This window comes from Sprattus sprattus, assembly GCF_963457725.1.
Source record: "Sprattus sprattus genome assembly, chromosome: 20".
Lineage (NCBI taxonomy): Eukaryota > Metazoa > Chordata > Actinopteri > Clupeiformes > Clupeidae > Sprattus > Sprattus sprattus.
Window position 1 is genome coordinate 2,312,009 of NC_137918.1, and position 21,985 is coordinate 2,333,993.

The 21,985-nt window shown below is 42.6% G+C and overlaps 1 protein-coding gene across 1 annotated transcript; it reads right to left on the reverse strand.

Annotated features, from left to right (window-relative positions):
- Window positions 1–1,072: 1,072 nt before the first annotated feature.
- On the reverse strand, window positions 1,073–21,735 carry sacm1la (SAC1 like phosphatidylinositide phosphatase a). Its single transcript, XM_080859549.1, has 20 exons — window positions 21,704–21,735; window positions 19,421–19,518; window positions 18,240–18,314; window positions 17,549–17,676; window positions 15,918–16,067; window positions 14,589–14,648; window positions 14,396–14,429; window positions 13,315–13,416; window positions 12,912–12,997; window positions 12,425–12,511; window positions 10,565–10,633; window positions 9,668–9,747; window positions 5,204–5,302; window positions 4,916–5,054; window positions 4,747–4,816; window positions 4,436–4,508; window positions 3,789–3,882; window positions 3,211–3,303; window positions 2,815–2,872; window positions 1,073–2,136 (listed from the first exon to the last, which is right to left on the reverse strand). Exons 1-20 carry the CDS (start codon window positions 21,730–21,732, stop codon window positions 2,000–2,002), a joined length of 1,761 nt encoding a protein of 586 aa, XP_080715675.1. The 5' UTR covers window positions 21,733–21,735; the 3' UTR covers window positions 1,073–1,999.
- Window positions 21,736–21,985: the final 250 nt, after the last annotated feature.

Consider the following 21,985-nt stretch of genomic DNA (forward strand, 5'->3'; position numbering starts at 1 on the left):
CTCAGCTACACAAAACGTACAAAGAACTTTTTAATCACAGGGGTTTGAGTAAAAAAACCTCTAGAACTTCTTGTTGTGGATTAAATAAAAAAAAGCAACTGCTTTTTGCATTCACACGCCACTACATTGTGATCATGATGGAGGGTTAAAATGTAATACATTTCACAGAATTTCACCCCTTAACCAGTCTGCAGTGTGTAAAAAGCAAAATTAGACATGACCATAAACTGGGAAGTAGATTTCTGGAAAATGTTTTAATGGTTCGAGATCAATTACTCCATAAAACAGAATGCTATCAGATTAAAGTCTCCTTACATGAAGTGAATACTGCTCTGAAATAAAATGAAAGACACATTTCCATTGGTCAACAGGTAACATGATCAGTTAGATAGAGGACAACTTTATCAATCAGGCCTTCATGAGCGCAGCCCAGGAGCATGCTTGCTTAAATGTAAAGGGAATTTGGAATGAAGTATATGTGCATGATTCAATAGTCAAACATCAGGCAATTCACACTCTTAACACGGTACAGTACACTGCGCCATGACGACATTCACCATGGTTGCCAGTATCAACAGTAATGTGGTCACATTGCTACTTAACTTTATATACTCCAAGTGCTCGTTTTACTAACAATTTGATTAAATATACAGTAAAGTACATAATTACAGAGATTAGTTCAAATGAACGATTTACAGTTCAGAGTTGTTTTAATTGGACTGAAAGAGCGGTTTCAGATGACCTATTTAATCAAAGCTTTTGACGTAACAGTTCATCAAAAACACCCATCCACACCAGGAGATATTAAATCATAAGTGCTCAGGTGCTGTGTGCATGTTAAATCTGCTGAAGCTGGATATCGTTTCAAAGAACAGTAACACTTTGAAATTAAGTGTCACAACCAACCGAGGTCATGTTACACTCCCCCCCCCCAATGCCCCCCCCGATCCAGCTTGGGTATTTTGGATGAGGACTGCTCGAGAGGCATCACTGAAGGGTTATCTACAGTACATTCTGATTTTGTGTCCCAACACCCCTAAAACACACCGTTGTGCTGTTATGATGACGTGGTTTTCACTTCTCTCCTGCTGGAAGTGCAGCTACAGGCCACTCTGCAAAGTTTCTTCCAAACCCTCAGTGCACTAGTCCAAATAAAGTGGTCACAGAAATCCGGTCAAACTTTCCCTCAAATCTGATCAAGACTTGCCATTACAAAGTATAGCATGTTTAGTGCTCAAACCATTAATATCCACTGGAACCAATACCTAATGTGTGATGTAGTGTAGTGTTTAACAAGACCTAATGCCCTAGTTCAGGACAAGAGCTGTAAGCTCTTATTGCCACGCAATTCCCCAGAATTTCACATTATTAAAACATCAGGGTTAAAGACATTTGTAGTGTATACTTCAGTAAGGCTAATGACATTCAATAGTAAGGACCAGACAAGAAACACAATCTATTTCATACATCACACCTATCCTCACACTGATGACCACGGGAGACAGTGCAAATCCGACCCATGAGAATGGAATGCCCTCAATATTGCCCCAGCAGCAGTAGCAGCACCCACAGAGAGGGGCGACAACAGTATATGGAAAGAGAGTCTGGAGTCTTCTGCATCTCACACGCTATGTTTGATCCCTCAAGAGAAAGAATTAACCCTAACTTTAGATGGACTCCACACCATCTGTCTTGAACCATGCAATGATGAAGCCATTCCTATGAGTTGAAGACTGTTGAACCTCACGGGGGGGTGCACACCTGAAGTTGTGTGTGCATAGGAAATGAAGGCTGCAGAGAAAATGTGAGGTGTCTTCACAGAGGGTAGGAGAGGTATAGTGTCCACACAGAGAGTTAGGAAAAGACAAAAGAAAACACACACATCGGGAAGTATTGCATCCACTCAAAGAGGCAGCAGGTCCAGTAGAGAAGAGGTACAAACTGCAGAGTCAGATGGTTTAACACACCCACACACACACACACACACACACACACAGTCTCAGTCCATCTTCTCCTTCTGGACCAGCTTGGGGGCATTCACAAAGTCTTTCCCGTTGAAGACGATCACAGCGGAGGTGACAGCACTGGCCATGCCCCAGAACAACACATAGGCCAGCGTCTCAGTCCACGTGTCACCTAGGAAACAGCGAAGAGTTTCAGAATCCCCTCAACCCCCTTAAACAGCATACAGATAAAAAAAATCAAACATCATCGTCAGTATGAGTGAATAAAACTAAACACCACCATTGATCAATGTCAGCCAATTACCTACAACTACCTGTAATATAAACAAGGTTATATGGAGGCAACAGCTCACTTTGATGTGTGACTTTTAAACTGAATATAAGCATGGCTGTAATTGCCTTTGGGACATGGCATACAGCCTTGTACCTACAATTGAAAATCACAGCTATTAAGTGTAAAGGCACAATTTTCAGAGTGGAGCAAATTTGGAAGAAATTAGCCATTTAAAAATAATTTGTCAATTAACACCCTGTCCCTTCAGTGCACCCTCTTACTCCTTCCTCAACAGTCCCGTGACTAAAGAATATGTCTTAGTGTGTTTAAGCTAGTTTGGGACCTGTCCTTGTCCTGTTGGGTTGCAAGTGGATCAGAATGATCAGATCAATTAATACAATAATAGCTGATGGGATTTTGGGAGCAAGGAGATCCAAATTAAAATAAAAAAATAGATGATTCTATCCTAATCCTAAAATAAATGAATGTCCTCTTCAAAAAATGTAATCTGCAGGACTGCAATTTAGCTAAATCCATTCTTCAATAATGCGATCTACGGAAGTGCAATACTCTCACCGGCCATTAGGAGGCAGAGGATACACATGGAAAAGGCCGCCAACAGGACGAGAGGCAGCTGTAAGAGGCAACAAAAAACCCACACTTTAACATTAACACACACACACACACACACACACACACACACACACACACACACACACACACACACACACACACACACACACACACACACACACACACACACACACACACACACACACACACACACACACACACACACACACACACACACACACACACACACACCATACCATCATGTCCAGACAAAGATGCATGTACACACTTATGCACACATTCAAACACAGACACACACACCGTGAACATATGCGTCGCACCCACACCTTGACACAAAGAAAACATATTAGAGCGTACACACACACACACACAACTCACCATCATGAACTTCCAGTCCTTCTGCACTTGCAGGGGCGTTGGTCCGTCTGTGTCATCCACAGTGTAGTTGCCAAGGAACAGGTCAATGGAATCCTGGAAACCGGCTAACACATTACGTACGCAAACATCCACCCACATAACTCGTCCACCCACATAACTCATTCCACATCAATACCATGCACACTCACATCAGCCCCTAGGAACCATTGCCCAACATAATCCCACTACAACAAACCAAACCGGTGTGAAACACCGCAAAACATTAAGTCATACCAGCATTACACCCCCTTGGACCAGCCCACACACTAACAACAGACAAATATGACATTACAAACCCCAGCTACAGTTAACGTAAAGCATTGCACCATCTAACAATCATTGCACCATCCAAGGACAGGAACAAACCTTAGAAGGAAACCACCAACCGTTTCTGACTTCTTATCACCTCAAAGGGCAGAAAGCCCACAGACCTTCAGATCCACAGTGAGTCAGCTAGCCTGACAGGACCTGCGTCCAGCGGAAGCCGACTAATCTCACCCAACTTCTAGCTTCACACGCACGCACACACACACACGCACCTGTCTATAGCCATCTGAGAAGTTGTTCTTGTAGTAGCGGATCATGGAGTTCCAACCATCCATCACTAAGCCCCACTGAGTTCTCTTCCCTGTCCTGCGGAGAAAGACACACACACACCATATAAAATCAACCCTGCATTTATACACACATATTTGCAAAAAGTGAAGTTTCAACAGCTTGTTAGTTTGGGGCATATTATAATTATCTGTAAAACAAATACAAACATCTTCCTTTGACAAAAATGTCCACAGCGAGTGAATGAACACTTCAACGTCAGTACTTCCGCATATCTTCCCATTGTGTGTTTGTGACGGTGTGGCTCGGTTATATAGCGTAACCTCTCCAGGAAGATGGGCACAATGCAATTTTAGGTGACTGACAATGCAGCAAGTCTAGGAATACGAGTTCCATGGTCACAGTTTGGCTACGAACAGATTTCCTCTCAAAGCTGAACCAGATATGACATATGATTAAATGACTTAAGGGAAAACTAAACTGTTTTTGACTTAAGTAAAGAAATTAGCACCTGGAAAGTGTGCTATTCACAATATGACAACACAGCCTCCTCTCAAGTTCACACACTACCACCCACACATCTTCCTAGACACATATCATAGAATATTCCACCCTTGGATGAAAGTGCTACCTGGTGAAGTCAGTCTTGAGAGCACCGGTGCCTGCATACTGTACAGCACACGCGTCTGCGTTATCGGCCCAGGCTGTAAAGGAGGATGAACACATGCAGGCATGCATGCACACACGTGCATGAACACATAAACACATGTTAGTTGGTCGCACACCGCCAATCACACCGCAAAACAATTAGCCTAGTGTCTCTGCCTTGTTTCGGGGACATCTGAGCAATTTAGAGTAAAGCTGAGGCTGAGGTTTTACTGTGAGTACCGTGGGATGACTTTAGCCGATGAGAGTTAGCAGAGTGGGGAGCAATGAGCTCACCGTTTTTATAGATCTTCTCAAAGGTCGCCTGCTCCTCAACCTTCTGGCCAACGTTGAGGACACCCATCCTCTGCATTCAACAAACAACAAGAGAGAGTGTGTGTTATCAAGGCAAAAAAACAGTGCGTGTGTATGTGTTCAAATGTGCGTACGTGTGTGTTTGTCCCACCTGCAGCTGGCTCTGCAGCGAACGGCGGGCCAGAAGGCTCTGGATGACGTTGGTCCGGTCCAGACAGTCCATGCAGTTACTGCGGAAGGTGCCACTCTGCTGGGACACCACCTTTCCAGCCGAGTCCCCCCAGAAGTACCTGAGGGGAGAGGGGGCACATTGAGACACCAATGCCATTATGATGGCTCTATTTATGACATGTGTGTGTGTGTGCGCGTGTGTGTGTGTTTGTGTGTGTTAGTGCGTGTCTGTGTGTGGTGGGGTAGGGTGTATATAGGGAAGACTCACCCATACTCGTCCTGATTCTCAGCTACATTGTCCACCAGAATCTGTAGCCGGTGCCAACGCATTTTACTGCACTCCTTATGGAAGTCAAAGGCAACATACCTACAACAAACACAAACACCCAGGCCAGAGGTCAGATAGCTGCCAGAGGAAATGGAGAATGAGAATGGAGTCAGACAGACAAAAGCCCAGGCATGAAGACAATCATTTCCATCATCCAGCTCATACTGTTCTGACTGAAATAAACACATCAACATGCATCCACTGCTCAAGAAAAAGACAAAGTCCTAGGTAGGGATGAGAACCTTTACGATTTTAACGATTCCGGTTCCTTATCGATTCCTGCTTATCGATTCGATTCCTTATCGATTCTCTTATCGATTCTTATTGGGTAAGGGGTGAAAAAAGAGCACAAACGGGTTTTTTACATTAATGTTCTTTTATATAAATTTCTAGAATGCTGCACACACCATAAACAGAATGTTTACATAAATAACCAAAAACTTTTATTAAAAAACAGACATTCTTGCCACTAAATATAAAACAACAATATTTAAATGCATATGTGGTGAGAGTGTCAACTCTAAAGCTATACATTGACATTGCAGAGCACTGTTGATTGCTATTTCACTCATCTATAGCCTACTGTAGCCTATGAGTGTATGAGTGAATGAGTGAAATAGCAAACGACCCCTATACAACCCTTCCTCTGCTACCTACTGATCTTTCTTTTCCAGAGCAGATATACCTCAGGACATGTCTCATAATTGTTGGAACATTACAATGCATCCAGGTTTAGTTTAAGTTAACTAGGCACTCTGCCACTGAATTGAAAAAGAAACGTATCCATATCTAGGGAGCTGCACGCGTTGCTAGGCAACGCGATTATTAACGGAGTCTTTTGCGTTTCATCCCTGACTTACCAAGCCAAGGTAAAGTCCTCAAAATGTTTTATCATAACGGTGTTACTCGTGTGTTATCAGCAAACTTTCTAGAACCAACAGAGGGGAGGCAAGCACTGCCTCTGCCTCAAGCCAACGGCTGAAAATAGAAGATTCTACAGCTAAGCTAGCCTACGTTATAGCCTATGACAATGTCCAACATCGCACATTCTGTTAAGCAATTAAATGCTAAGTTTAGTTATGGTTAACACGACAACGCAAACGTTTGCTGATAACACACGAGTAACACCGTTATGATAAAACATTTTGAGGAGTTTACCTTGGTAAGTTAGGGATGAAGCGCCGTCGTTAGTTGGTCAAAAACATGACAGAATCTTGTAATTTAATACCATGTTGTGTGCTCAAGTGCTTATTCATAGTAGATGTACCTCCTCCCTTTGACGAAATACATGTTTTACAGACGTTACAAGTGACCATGTTTGCATTTGTTCGAGTGAAATAAAGCCACACTTTAGATCGCTTCTGTCTAGTTGACATTTCTGCTGCGGTCTGATTTTTTTAAAGGAAGAGTAAGCGCATGCGCAAACGGCACAGAGGTCCGTTTACAGACCCGGTTTTGAATTTGGCTAACGATTCCAAAGATTCGGCTCATTAGGAACCGGTTCTAAACAAGAACCGGGTTTCGGTTCCCATCCCTAGTCCTAGGGCCTCACGTACAAAATGTTGCATAGAATTCATACTAAAACGTAGTGTATACGCAGATCTGGACAAAAAAAAAAAACCCCATCCAAGATTCTTTTTTTTTGTACATCCCGATCAATGAGAAATTGTGCGAACATGCACAAACACCACCCTCCACCTCCTCTCCTCCTTCCATTACGATCATTCTAATACCCTAACTAATAGAAATAGGCCTAGGGCCCCCTCTGTACCGAAGCAAGCAGCAAATCAATCAAAAAGGGAATTTGGAAAGTGCTCTAATCCCATCTAAAGGCAATTAAACAAATTTGTCAACTGGCATTAATACCAAATAAACACAGTGGGGGTGGCAGGGGATATAAATGAGGTGGGGTCAGAGGGCCGCACTATATAATCCTCACTCAGCCCAGGAGTTGGCAAGGGTGTTTCAGAAGCCTCTTAACCGGGTAACCACTGTGTTTTGATGGGCAGTTGAACAATATATACAGTGCCACTTGAAAGTATGTGAACCCCTTGAGCACTTAAGCGTTTTCTGTTGTTTTACCATGATTTTTCATTTTTTTCATCACCAATTTTCCATAGATGAAATGTCAGGTTTATGTTTATCATTTGCATGTACTTGTTTAGAGGAAATTGTTTGAGAAGCTGAAAAACTACATGAAACATGGAATTAGTCCATTTCAAAAGTAAGTGAACCCCCAGCTGAATTGATAAAGTCAAGCAGGTAACAGATTCAGTGAAACTTATTTGGGTGAATAATTAGTCAATTGAGCAAACCGATCATCTGAGACATCCTTAGGGAAAGGTTTGGGCAACACAGATTAAAAGAGAGAGGAAACCAACCAAACTACTGTAGTGCCAAGGTGTACCCACACAGATCAACAATGCCGAGAGGAAACGAGATATCCGAGAACATCAGGAAGAAGGTACTGACAGCCCATCAGTCTTGGGAAAGCTATAAGACCATCTCCAAAAGTTTCCAGCTCCATCCATCCATCCAAGACAAATAATTTTGAAATGGAGGGCATTCAACATGACCGCATCTCTGCCTAGAAGTGGACGCCCATCAAGACCATCACCAAGAAGCACCAGAAGAAGAATAAATCAGGTAAAAGTCAACCCACACATCACCTCTAAAGAGTTTCGGACCTCTCTGGCAGCATCTGGGGTAAATGTACATGGGTCTACAATCAGACGAAAATTGTTGGTTTTGATCGTGACAAAATAATTCTATCTCGGACTCATCTGTTTAAAGAAGGGACTTCCAGAAGGCCTTTGGTTTATCCAAGTGCTCTCGGGCAAAGTTGAAACGGGCAGTTTTGTTCTTTCTTGAGAGCAGAGGCTTCCTTCTAGCAACCCGATCATGAATGTCATGTCTATTCAATTTTCGTCTGATTGTAGACCCATGTACATTTACCCCAGATGCTGCCAGAGAGGTCTGAAACTCTTTAGAGGTGATGTGTGGGTTGACTTTTACCTGATTTATTCTTCTTCTGGTGCTTCTTGGTGATGGTCTTGATGGGCGTCCACTTCTAGGCAGAGATGCGGTCATGTTGAATGCCCTCCATTTCTAAATTATTTGTCTTGGATGGATGGATGGAGCTGGAATCTTTTGGAGATGGTCTTATAGCTTTCCGAAGACTGATGGGCTGTCAGAACCTTCTTCCTGATGTTCTCGGATATCTCGTTTCCTTTCGGCATTGTTGATCTGTGTGGGTACACCTTGGCACTACAGTAGTTTGGTTGGTTTCCTCCCTCTTTTAATCTGTGTTGCCCAAACCTTTCCCTAAGGATGTCTCAGATGATCGGTTTGCTTAATTGACTAATTAAGCACCCAAATAAGTTTCACTGAATCTGTTACCTGCTTGACTTAACCAATTCAGCTGGGGGTTCACTTACTTTTGAAATGGACTAATTCCATGTTTCATGTAGTCTTTTGGCTACTCAAACAATTCCCTCTAAAAAAAGTACATGCAAATGATAAACATAAACCTGACATTCCTTCTATGGAAAATTGGTGATGAAAAAAATGAAAAATCATGGTAAAACAACAGAAAACTCCTAAGTGGTCAAGGGGTTCACATACTTTAAAGTGGCACTGTATACGGTATATAAATATATATATATAAATAATGCACACATAAATTGAAAAATCAAATCAAATTAATTGTGTCTCAAGAGGCAACCGATCTCGCCAGCGGTCACCTTACGAAAAATGATTCATGAGTTGATATGGGCCGCCCTAGCAGTCGGGCACATTTCTGCATCACGGATCATTTCCACATTGATGGAATGGGAATGCTTTGTCGCAAATACGTCAAATTCTACCTCTGCCAACCCCTTTGTGTGTGAGTGTGTGTGCAGTCGATCACTCCACTTATATTGGGGAAAATGGTGTTAAGACTGGTGCTCTAATATTAGCCTGGCCAACCACATCATATCTGATCTGATCTTTATACACCTCGCTGACATGGATCATCCTGTCCTGTCCTGACAAGTCTGTCTCAGTCTAAGAACCCACACTGATGAGACCTCTATGTAGAACAGCTTCTCTACAGTATTATACTAGGGTTTGTAAGGGTTTGTATCAGAGGCTTCTCTCTAGTATTATACTAGGGTTTGTAGGATTTATACCAGAGGCCTCTCTATGGGAGCTGGATCAGTGTCTCAAGTAGCAGGGACTTTTATGAGTACCAAGAGTTCAAGATGGTTGACACTAGAGCAGATCAGGCCAGAGATAAGAGCAGAGACAGAGAGGCTAGGTGAAAGGCCAGAGATGAGAGTAGAGACAGAGACACAGACAGAGAAGCTAGGTGAAAGGCCAGCTAAAAAGGGTTGGGATAAGTCAAGAGAGGTGGCATCTTACCTTATCAAGACGTTGTCCATACTGTCCACCATCTTAGCAAAGGCCTCCTCCAGAGGCTTCTCTGAGCCCTTCTGATTAACCTGGGATACACACACACACAGACACACAGACACACAGACACACAGACAGACACACACACACACACACTTAGCAATCTTAGCAAGAGGTTAAAATGGATGAAAGGCTTTGAGAATTGTATCATCTGAAACTACAAATTAAATAAGGGTACACCTATTGTGACAGTTGAACGTTACAAAAAAACAAACAAATAAATACATTAATTAACCAAACTTTGAGTGTTTTGGTAGAAGGTTAATGAAAGTGTGATTATCTCAAGCGCATCACTTGCTCAAATTAAATTTTTTACACTAGTCACTGAACCACAACGGTGTCCTTTAGCACTGAAACCAGCTGAGTCATCCCCTGCTTTTCAAATCTGAGCGCAGACAAGAAATGTCAGAAAACGGAGAGTCCGTAAGGGTAACAGACAACGCAGTTAGTCATAGTGAAAGGAATGGTGGTTTGTGGTTTTTCTGTAAGGTGACGGTTCACCGAAACTCTGGTTTATCAGCGGACATTAAACACATAAAAAGCACAAAACACTATTACACATACAAACACATGAACTTTGTTTGGTGGAGGGAGGTCAAATATTTGCTGACGTTACCTGGACCAAATGCCATTTGCACCGGTGGTCGAGGTGACTGAACATCTTTGTATTTTAGTGTGTGTGTGAGTTTGTGTGTCTGTGTGTTTTTTTTTCTTCTTCCAAGAGATGTACTTGAGTATACGTGCACCCCTAAGGGTTTTTAAAGTTACTCTGTGTGGATGTTTACCAGAGGAGCCAGTGTCTGCGAGTGTGCATGTTAGATGTGACACAAACGGGCGTGTGTTTACCAGATTGAGTAAGACCTGCTTCCCATAGATAAGCACTTGAGACTCAAAATGTCTCTTGAAGCCATCCATCTGTAAGGATACAGGAAGCAAAATTCAGTAACCGATACTATACAGGTGACTAAAAGGGTGACTAAACAGGTACAGTGGGGCAAAAAAGTATTTAGTCAGCCACCAATTGTGCAAGTTCTCCCACTTAAAAAGATGAGAAAGGCCTGCAATTTTCATCATAGGTAAACCTCAACTATGAGAGACAAAATGAGAAAAAAAATCCAGAAAATCACATTGGCTGATTTTTAAAGAATGTATTTGCAAATGATGGTGGAAATTAAGTATTTGGTCAATAACAAAAGTTCATCTCAATACTTTGTTATGTACCCTTTGTTGGCAATGACAGAGGTCAAACGTTTTCTGTAAGTCTTCACAAGCTTTTCAGACACTGTTGCTGGTATTTTGGCCCATTCCTCCATGCAGATCTTCTCTAGAGCAGTGATGTTTTGGGGCGGTCCCTGGGCAACACAGACTTTCAACTCCCTCCACAGATTTTCTATGTGGTTGAGATCTGGAGACTGGCTAGGCCACTCCAGGACCTTGAAATGCTTCTTACGAAGCCACTCCTTTCGTTGCCGGGGCGGTTTGTTTGGGATCATTGTCATGCAGAAAGAACAAGCCACATTTCATCTTCAATGCCCTTGCTGATGGAAGGATGTTTTCACTCAAAATCTCACGATACATGGCCCCATTCATTCTTTCCTTTACACGGACCAGTCGTCCTGGCTCCCTTGCAGAAAAACAGCCCTAAAGCATGATGTTTCCACCCCCATGCTTCACAGTAGGTATGGTGTTCTGTGGATGCAACTCGGCAATCTTTCTCCTCCAAACAGGACGAGTTGAGTTTTTACCAAAAAGTTCTATTTTGGTTTCATCTGACCATATGACTTTCTCCCAATCCTCTTCTGGATCATCCAAATGCTCTCTAGCAAACTTCAGACGGGCCTGGACATGTACTGGCTTAAGCAGGGGGACACGTCTGGCACTGCAGGATTTGAGTCCCTGGCTGCGTAGTGTGTTACTGATGGTAACCTTTGTTACTTTGGTCCCAGCTCTCTGCAGGTTATTTACTAAGTCCCCCTGTGTGGTTCTGGGATTTTTGTTCACTGTTCTTGTAATCATTTTGGCCCCACGGGGTGAGATCTTGCGTAGAGTCCCAGATCGAGGGAGATTATCAGTGGTCTTGTATGTCTCCCATTTTCTAATAATTGCTCCCACAGTTGATTTCTTTACACCACGCTGCTTACCTATTGCAGATTCAGTCATCCCAGCCTAGTGTAGGTCTAAAATGTTGTTTCTGGTGTCCTTTGATAGCTCTTTGGTCTTGGGCAAAGTGGAGTTTGGAGTGTGACTGTTTGAGGTTGTGGACAGGTGTCTTTTATACTGATAACAAGTTCAAACACGTGCCATTAATACAGGTAACGAGTGGAGGACAGAGGAGCCTCTTAAAGAACAAGTAAAAGGTCTGTGAGAGTCTTGCTTGTTTGTAGGTGACCAAATACTTATTTTTCCACCATAATTTGCAAATAAATTCTTTAAAAATCAGACAATGTGATTTTCTGGATTTTTTTTCTTCTTATTTTGTCTCTCATGGTTGAGGTATGCCTGTGATGCAAATCAAATCACAGGCATCTCTCATCTTTTTAAGTGGGAGAACTTGCACAATTGGTGGTTGACTAAATACTTTTTTTGCCCCACTGTAACTTAACAGGTGACGTACTGAAACACTGTTGTGATTTATATCCACGGACAAGTGCATTCTAACCCCACACCCCGTAATGTGATTGACTACGATCCCCAATGAGGCCTTACGTGATTAGTACTGCTGCTGATCAGGGGTTTGGGCTTGTACTTCAGGTTGGGCCTCTGGGACCAGAAGAAAGGCATCGAGCCTCGAGTCTGTCAGTGAGAGCAGTGAGTGATTTTACAAACACAAAATAGATCTTGACTTTGTGATTGACAGAAGGGATTACACAAAAAAACACACACACACAAAATCACCCACACACAAAAACACACCCACAAACACACCCACACCCACTAAAGGGGTCACCAGTCTGTGAACAACAAAGGCGATCTCAAACAACATCAGCCACAGTGTGTCATTGCGAGTTCCTTCATGTCTCTAGAGATTTGAGAGAGACTTGAAAATGAGGTCCCACATCCTGTTTGAAAACTTCCCTAGCAGACGTGCACCATCATGATGTGCAACTATGACAACAGAGTACCGCAAGGTTTCCATATATGGCCAGTGCACATCTGCACATATCCTGTATGCTGTACACGTCCACAAACTCACCTGGACAAAGGAGGACCGCCCTCCCTGGTACTGTACAATCTGTTCTGTCTCCACAAAATTAGCAGCATGCCCCTCAGAGTCAATGCCTGGGATGCACACAAGCAGAAACACAGCTTGCTTAGGAGTACATGGGTATATGAGGACAAGGAGTGCATATGCATCTGTAAATGCATCTGTATATGTACACGCATATGTCAAAGGATGTGTATGTGCATGTGTGCATGCATATGTAAATGCATGTGTTTATGCATATGTAAATGCTTATTTATAGCATATAGTTGTGAGACCTGTATCTGGAGGTGTGTTTGTGTAAATGCAAGTGCATGTGTATGTGTCCATGCAGATGTAAATGCGAGTCTATGTGTACATGCATATATAAATGCGTATGTATGCATGCATTCACCTCTGACATAGTAGCGGACTCCAGCTCTGAAGCAGCTGCGTCTGGAGATGAGGATCCACTCAAAGATCTTCCCATTGATGCTGCAGGGCTTCATCACCACAACTGATACGCATTAAGGCAACTCAACTCAGCTGTTACTACTCCACACACATCTTCATCAGTCAGCTGTTAATACTCCACGTACACATCCACTCATATCTCATCAGTCAGCTGTTACTACTCCACGTACACATCCGTTCTCTCTCCCTTATAGCATGTTCCAATCGCTGATGGAAGTGGAAATATTGCTTCTCACCCCCACCACTCCTCATCGCACATGGACAGCTGAACTCTACCCACTCATTTTCTTCCTTTTCTTTCCCTACTAATCAAGACTATCTCCACCATGGGACGCTGCTGTAGTCTCTCCACCTGGTCTACCTGGAGAAACCCTCGGCCAACTGCATTGCCGTACACTTACTCTACCCCATATCATATGCTAGCATTTATATACAATATACATTATTGCCACCACTGAAATGTTTCTCTGTCCCTACATCCCTTACCCCTGTAACAGTAACCCTATTAGTACAGTAAACTGGTCTTGCCTGTATCATGTATTCACCACCGGATGTCTGTATACATACTATGTCCAGTGACCAAATGCTGGCTGTGTACAACCCCTGGTGCTTCCTTTCCCCTTCTGCCACACAACCCTCCCCCTTCCCACCTTCCTATCTCCACCTGGCCGACCTCAAGCAGATGGGTCCCCCCTTATGCGCCGTGGTTCTGCTTAAGGTTTCTTCCTGCCTAACAGAGTTTTTTCTTGCCCCTGTTGCCATTGTGCATGCACTAAAAGGGTTTAGGCTATGGGCTCTGTTAAGCGCCTAGAGGCAATTGTATTGTTATGGCGCTATACAAATAAAATTAAATTGAATTGAATACTCACATCTTCATCAGTCAGCTGTTACTACTCCATACTCATATCTAATTATTCATCTGTTACTACTCCACGTACACATCCATACTAGCATCTCCACAGTCACATAGAGACAAACACATGCATCCACTGCAGCCTCCATTAGAGGCTTTGAAAGGATACAGCCATGGATGACAGGGAAGGCAAACTTGTGCAGCTGTATAGCAGAACAAGATGATACAACGCTTTACTGGGAGACAATAACCATAGCAACCCAAATAAACACTCCCTCCGGGATTTGGGGATCTTAGGTTTTTAAAAATTCACGTTAATTCAGAGAATTTCAAACAGATAGCACTTTGGACTCGGGACTCACCTCAGGCTGGCCAATGATGTCTCTGAGCAGGTTGCCGTTCCAGACAAACCTCTGATCTGCCTGAGATTGACACACATCACACACACACACAAAGTTACAAATTACTGCTGTTTACAATTAGAGGAATTAAAATACAGAGAACATGTTAGAGTTGCTACTAAATTGGCATATAACAAGTGGATTTTAACCTCAAGACTGTTTAATATGGGCCTAGAAGTTTGTGTATGTCTGATTAGCGTAGTGTTAATATTGGAAGTATGGATGTTTGTGAGTATTTTTATGTCTGGTGCTGTGATGTGTTAACTGTGGTTTCTGTGTGTGTGTGTGTGTCATCTCCAAAAAGTGAAGAAACCACAGGTCTAGTGCCCCCTATGGTGGGCTGCAGTATAATGTGTAAATTCACCCATCCCTATGTGTGTCAAGGACAAAGCAGCCTATTTTCCATGTCACCTTTCTCATGGATGCACTTGATAATAACATGATTGACAGCCTTCGCTGGAGACCAGCTGCGGTACCCGAATTGCGTCCATTCCCATTAATTACGTGGATTAGTGGAGTTTGCCAGTTAACTTAGTTTAACGTAGCACTGTGTTATCATTTCTTGTAAATGTTGAACCTAAAGGTTTTGACAGTCATGTCTGTAATGCTGTTGGCTGTACTAACAGACCCTTTGTGGAAATCTCATCCTAGTTTGTTCAATTAGTCTAATGTTTTAATAATGAGTTATTATCTCACACTGCACTTTAGGAGCATTTTGCACGAGTACCTGCGATGAACGGGTAACGTTAGCCAAAGACCTGGCGAAGAATGCGCTTTTGTAAATATTTTAGCCTTTATGTAAAAGAATATGAGAACAGATGATGGGAATAGGAAAAGATCTCCATAACGTGGCATTACATTAACATGACTCATGGTGTCTATGTTGAGGTAATATTAACAATTAAAAAATCGAGTGTCAGGGGTGTTGACGTGAAAGGTGGCATGCAGGGCGTTAGCATGCAGGCTAATCTCACCTATAGATTGCTAGCATAAGTTACATTATACTCACTGGATAAATAGGATACGAACACAGTGTCTTTGCGGTACCTGCGTTGTTGAAGTCATTAATGTAAGGTCAATGAAGACAGTCTGCCACACACTGCCCCTTGATATAGGGACAAGGGGACCTGATTTTGACTCATCACTACTGCGCAAACTCTGGCAAATGATGGCTCTAAATTTGACAACATGGCAGAGGGATTTTGGCGTCATTTTCATGTAATGGAAGAAAATGGAGCCATGTGGTCCACCCCTATATACAGTCAAGTGTGTGTACATTCGTGTTCTTACTCGCTCAAGAAGGCTCATCTCCTGGAAGTCTGGGCTGGTGTTGGCAAGTCTCTGCTGGGTGTGTGTGAGGTCGTAGTCCGTGCAGAAGTAAAAGCCATCGGTGTTCAGCACACTGTTGATCATACTGAGGAACATCCGGTTATCCTGTGTCTGAAACAAACAGGACAGTGTGTGTTCAGCACTCTCTTGATCATACAAAAGAGTGTTTGTTTCGTTATCCTAACATGAAATGTACACTGGGAAACGTGTGTGTGTGTGTGTGTGTGTGTATGTATGCGTGTATGTACGTGTGTATGTGTAGGCTGATGTAGGAAACGTGTGTGTGTGTGTGTGTGTGTGTAGACTGACATATCTATTGAACATTTGTACTTGACACTGTTTACTTTTAACCTGTGTAATACATCATTAACCTGTATGGATTAAAAGCCAACTGGAGTCATCATAATTCATGACAGATCATCATTCATTCAAACAATCAGGTCATTACTAAAGCTCACATGATGCCAACCAATACACTTTCTAACCGCACAAGTTGCCTCTTAACTCAGTTACCCAAACCTGTGGCATTCCTCACATAGTATACACAATCCCTTTCTCTCCCATTCTCAGAGACACACACACACACACACACACACTCTCTTGGGCACACTTACACTCTCACGAGCCTTACAGGTTAATAGGATCTCCTCTTAATCTTGGTAAGCTGTTGGACTGGGAGGCCTGGTCTGCACATGCAACCACGAACACACAAACACACAATCACACACTCTCTCTCTCACACACACACACACACACACACACACACACACACACACACTTATGCATGTTTATTAACATTCACACCCCAATCTTCTTCACATGTTCATCCCCATACAGGCACAAGCATAAATACCACACACTGGCACAGTTACCAGCTCCAAAGAAAATCTCCACTTCCAACCCCCCTCACACACACACACACACACACACACACACACACACACACAAGCACAAAGGACAAGGAAACCACTAGGGTCTTATGCAACACAGCCTTGCATGGGCACATGTAACAGAAACCCTTTTGAGAGTGAGCTCAATGGGGGTCTTGTGCTCCACAGTACATTATGGGCCCCAGTGATATTTCTGAATGTGGAAGGGATTTAGATAACAAGAGACCATAATTAACACGGGACAGTAATCAGTACAAAACTGAGATTTAACTTGAAAGTTTTTATTCAACCACAGTTGCAACTCCTCCCAACCTTAAAAACTGACTTGTTCGGTGGGGATGAAGACCTTTTACGCAGGTCAAGCGTTTTGGGGTGACTGCCTCATGATTGGATAGCATTTTGTCATAATACAAGTTGGGTGTAAATGCACTGTGATCAGACTCATGCCACATTCAGAGGGGATCAGAAACTGATCTGGACTGGAAACTGTGTATGCAATTATCTGCTTTTTATGTGAGGAAATGCAATACAAGTTTGTAACTATAATCCAGCTAAAGTATATCCAGTTCCTACCTAGATCCAAAATGCATGTTTATGCAAGGTTCATATATAAATATTTAATTGTGAGGCACAAGCAACTGAGTACAGTGTACAAGTATTGTTGCACACTTTTTACATAGGCATGCCACTACATATGATCACCTGAGTCTCTGTGAGGTGCAGGATGGTCTTCTTGTAAGGGATCACGTCAAACTCCATGGCCCTCCACACAGTGTGGCCAGCAAGCTCACCCATCTTTCTCTTCCGCGTGATGACAATCAGGTACATGCCTGAAAGGAAGGGCAAAAGCAACTCATAAGCTCAGGTATCAAGGCAGTAGTTTGTGTGTGTGTGTGTGTGTGTGTGTGTGTGTGTGTGTGTGTGTGTGTGTGTGTGTGTGTGTGTGTGTGTGTTCGAGACTCTGTGCTGTCTATGCGATCTTCAATGACACAAACGCAAACAATCACGCACACTGCGGTTTACGAACAAGAGCTGCTGGTCCTTGATGTGAGGATGGAATACCACAGTTAATTCATCACAGGCATGCTTTTCTCGTGTGATGGCACAGGTAATTTGTCTTCCGTACATGACTTTTATAGCAAGACCGTAAACTAGATTTCCTCCCTTTCAGCTTAGTGATCGCATTGCAAACTAATCAGTATGTTACTCATTGGAAAAAAAAGTTAATGTGAGAAAGAAAGGCAAATTATTACTATTATTATTACAAAATATTTGCTTTGTGCGGTTTTAAGGATAGACTTTCAATGTGGAAAACAAACTAACAGTATTAGTGTCATTCTTCTTCTTCTGTGTGTGTGTGCGTGTGTCTCTGCATGGGTGCTGTCATACATACCAGCGACCAACCGAATGGTTCCCATGATGCCACAGATGGGGCGAGTAATGCCAGATGGAGGGATGTCGTGTGTTCCTGCAAGAACGCACACAGAAGTACACACACATGTGCTGTCAGTCAAACACACAAGTACACACACACACACACATGTGCTGTCAAGAACGCACACAGAAGTACACACACGTGCTGTCAAAAGCGCACACACAAGTACACACATGTGCTGTCAAAAACACACACACGTGCTGTTAAAAACACACACACAAGCACACACATGTGCTGTCAAAAACACACATACAAGCACACACACATGTGCTGTCAAAAACACACACACAAGTACACACACACATGTGCTGTCAAAAACACACACACACAAGTACACCACATACATGTGCTGTCAAACACACAAGTACACACACACGTGCTGTCAAATACACACACAAGTACACACACACACGTGCTGTCAAATACACACACAACACAAGCACACACATGTGCTGTCAAACACACACACAAGTACACACACATGTGCTGTCAAAAACACACAAAAGTACACATGCCCTGTCAAATACCGCTACAGTCTGAACTGAACACACAGGTTACAACCTGCTACTGTCACTGCTTAACAACGCCAGTTTTGGGGTGAAGTGCCTGTACTATCTTTTCAGACACCATCTAACTCCAGTTTTCACTGATATTATAGTCTGGAAAGGCACAAGAGAGAAGACCCTGTTTAGTTTGATATCTGTAAATGCAGGCCAATCTGCAAGATGTGGCGAGTGGTTTAGGAGGTGACAACAAGGTAGCCTTTTCATTTGAATTTCAGTATAACCATCTGGCTGCTGTCAAGGGGGTTAGGAAAGATGCTGCATTTGTGGACAACGGTGTGGAAAACTTAGTCGAAATGACAGTATGCAAAGCATGCTGTGCGTTATTGTTCTTTTACACACGTGGGTAAGTTCAGGTCTGTGACCAGTATACACTGGAATCTAATGAGGTGTGAGTGCGTGTTTGAGAGAGAGAAAGTGGGCTGGCAGTTGATGACTAGATTTGCTTTCTATTTGTGACAGGGGCAGATGTCAAATTAGTAAACTATTCCATTTGAACTCTAATAATACAATGTCACCCACACCCACTAACGCACGCACGCACGCACGCACGAACGCAGCATCAGTACAACTGACCTGTGAGGGTCATCTCCATGGAAATCCGATCGATGACAAGGACATCAGTGGCGCCATCATCACAGGCTTCAATGTAGAACTTGTCCACAGTTGAATGCCTATAAATGAAATCATCAGTATTTTAAACAGAATCACCCCCAATATAAGTCAACCAAGTAAGGGATAATGTATTGTCCGGAGGTCATTCTCCAAAAATAATTCCCGACGGGGCGAACAACACCCCGACGCGCATTATCCCTTACTTGGTTGACTTATTATACGGTTACTTGCCAAAAACGATAGAAGACATTCCTCCAACATACCTCTTTTGAATGATTTAGTTGCCATTTCATGAGTCCCGTTTAGAAATAAATAGTTCTTCAAGCAAATAGAACTTTTAAGTTTCAGGTGTTGCATAGCAACCCATTACTTGCTGACTTCAAATTACTGTCTACTGTTGCGTTAAAATGACTGGACTTCTGGCGGAATGATATGAAAGATGTGAATTAGAAGTACAAAACCCGTTGCCAATGACAGCGGCCATTATCTTTTCGCAGCGGTATGTTAGCAGGAATTAATGTGACCTAAGACGTAGGGATGGCCCATTCAAATCAACGGTACTTTTTGGAACATTCTGAAGAGCCGTATAATAAATCACCATAATGTTCATCAACATTATCAGATCACCTTCAGGACAAGACCCATCATCATGTGTCACAATCAGTACAATCACTGTGAAATTACTCATAGTTCACTGGTTCCATATAGTCTGACATTAACATGATACTTCAGAGTGAGTATTATTATTCCAGGTGAGAACAGCTGATGTTCTGGGACCAGATTATAAAAACAGATGTTCCAGATTGTAGTTAAAACAGAAGTTCTTCTTGGGCTTGGGTCAGAAGCGATATTATGGAGAGTGGACACCATACAATAAGTTACGCACAAACAACAAGTTTAAAAGTGATATCCGGCAGGGCTGTGCCATTCTACCATATTTGATTTGAGTATTTGTTGAGTTTATAAACCATTTTGATGTTTTGCTGTATAGTTTAAAACTTTGCACTATATGAACAATATTTCCACTTTGACACGTTTACAGAGGGAAAGTATTTTTTACATTTCCATTTGTTTTTCCTGGGATTAGATTATGAATTCTGGGAGTATTGGTGTTTGAATTTGTTTTTTAAGTTTTTGGACCAATATTTGTATTTGCACGGCTATAACTGTATGCGTCTTGTGGCCAGAAAGATTGTGTTGAATTTTACTATTGTCATATCGTTACTGCAAAAATACCATGAAATATGCCGATATAGTTTTAGTCTATATCGCCCAGTATAGTATCGCTAAAACTTCTATCGAATTATGATGGGCAAATGCCTGCCATACTTCATCTTCCCTTAGCCAACAAACCTTTGTAACGCAGGACAGACGCAAGACAGTTTCAGACAGATAGCCATCATACTGATAGCGCTGTCATACCGTGTTAGCATTTGTATTGTTCCTCAGGGCTTGTGCGCATAAAGGCATGCAGTTGTGATGTAACTCGTGTGTTTCTCCACTATCTGCTCCGCCTCTGGGCCTTTCAGAGAACATAGAACAGCGACAGGTGCAGTGCGTCAACCTAACCGTGCCAGCTAAGAAACCACTGCTAGCACACACCATGTTCAGCAAGTTCAGGGAAGCTAGTTGACGAGAAGGCCTTTGCTGCGGCTGACTGGTTTGTCTAGTCGTTTGCGTACTACAAGTTACAGACTAATAGGCTCTAGTAAAGGCAAAGCAGCCGAGCTCCGGTAAAACAACCACCACAGTTCGTCGACCTCACATCAATGTAAACACCCACAACGTAAGCTAGCTAGCGAACTAGCTAGAACAAACCGTGGGTGGCTAAGGTGTGTTAGAAAGGTATTAACGTCGCACTCACTTTCCTGTACAACACCACTATATGATTATGAGCGAAAGCAAACGTTACACTGTCTAAAGTAAAACGCAGTTACTTGTGAAAACGTGGCTGAGACGAATGTAATCTGTATGTTGCATAGAGAGATGCTGACTCCAACTGAGGCAGCAACGGAGTAATGTTACTATCTACGAACTTTTGAATGAATTAGCAAGATGAGAGCCGAAGCAGCTCAAGCTCTACGACAGCATACACAACTCGTCGAGTTTTACCTTCTAAACAAGGATGACAACTTATGTAGTCTATACATTATTTAAATTCGTAAAAATGCAATTACAAAGCAATATATAATTGTATCGAATAACAGCAAGATAAGAATAAAAAGTTAAAAAAGAATTACTCACAAATTGAACCTCTCGTAGGCGGTCGCCATCCTTACTTCCTGTGTTGACTTCGTCACGTGACTGTAAAAGAGGTAAAAGAAGGTGCGGTTTGCGTTTTGGCGTCATCTGCAATAGTGGGAGGGGAAATGAAAACGTACACCCCTAGTGGTGGCGTTCCTACCAAAGAGTACAACCCCATAGACCAGAACATCAGAAACATCTACCAAACATGTATACATTTCAGAAAAAAAACTACATAGCATTGAACAAAGTTTGAACAAAGTGAAGTGGCTCGAGCTGCAT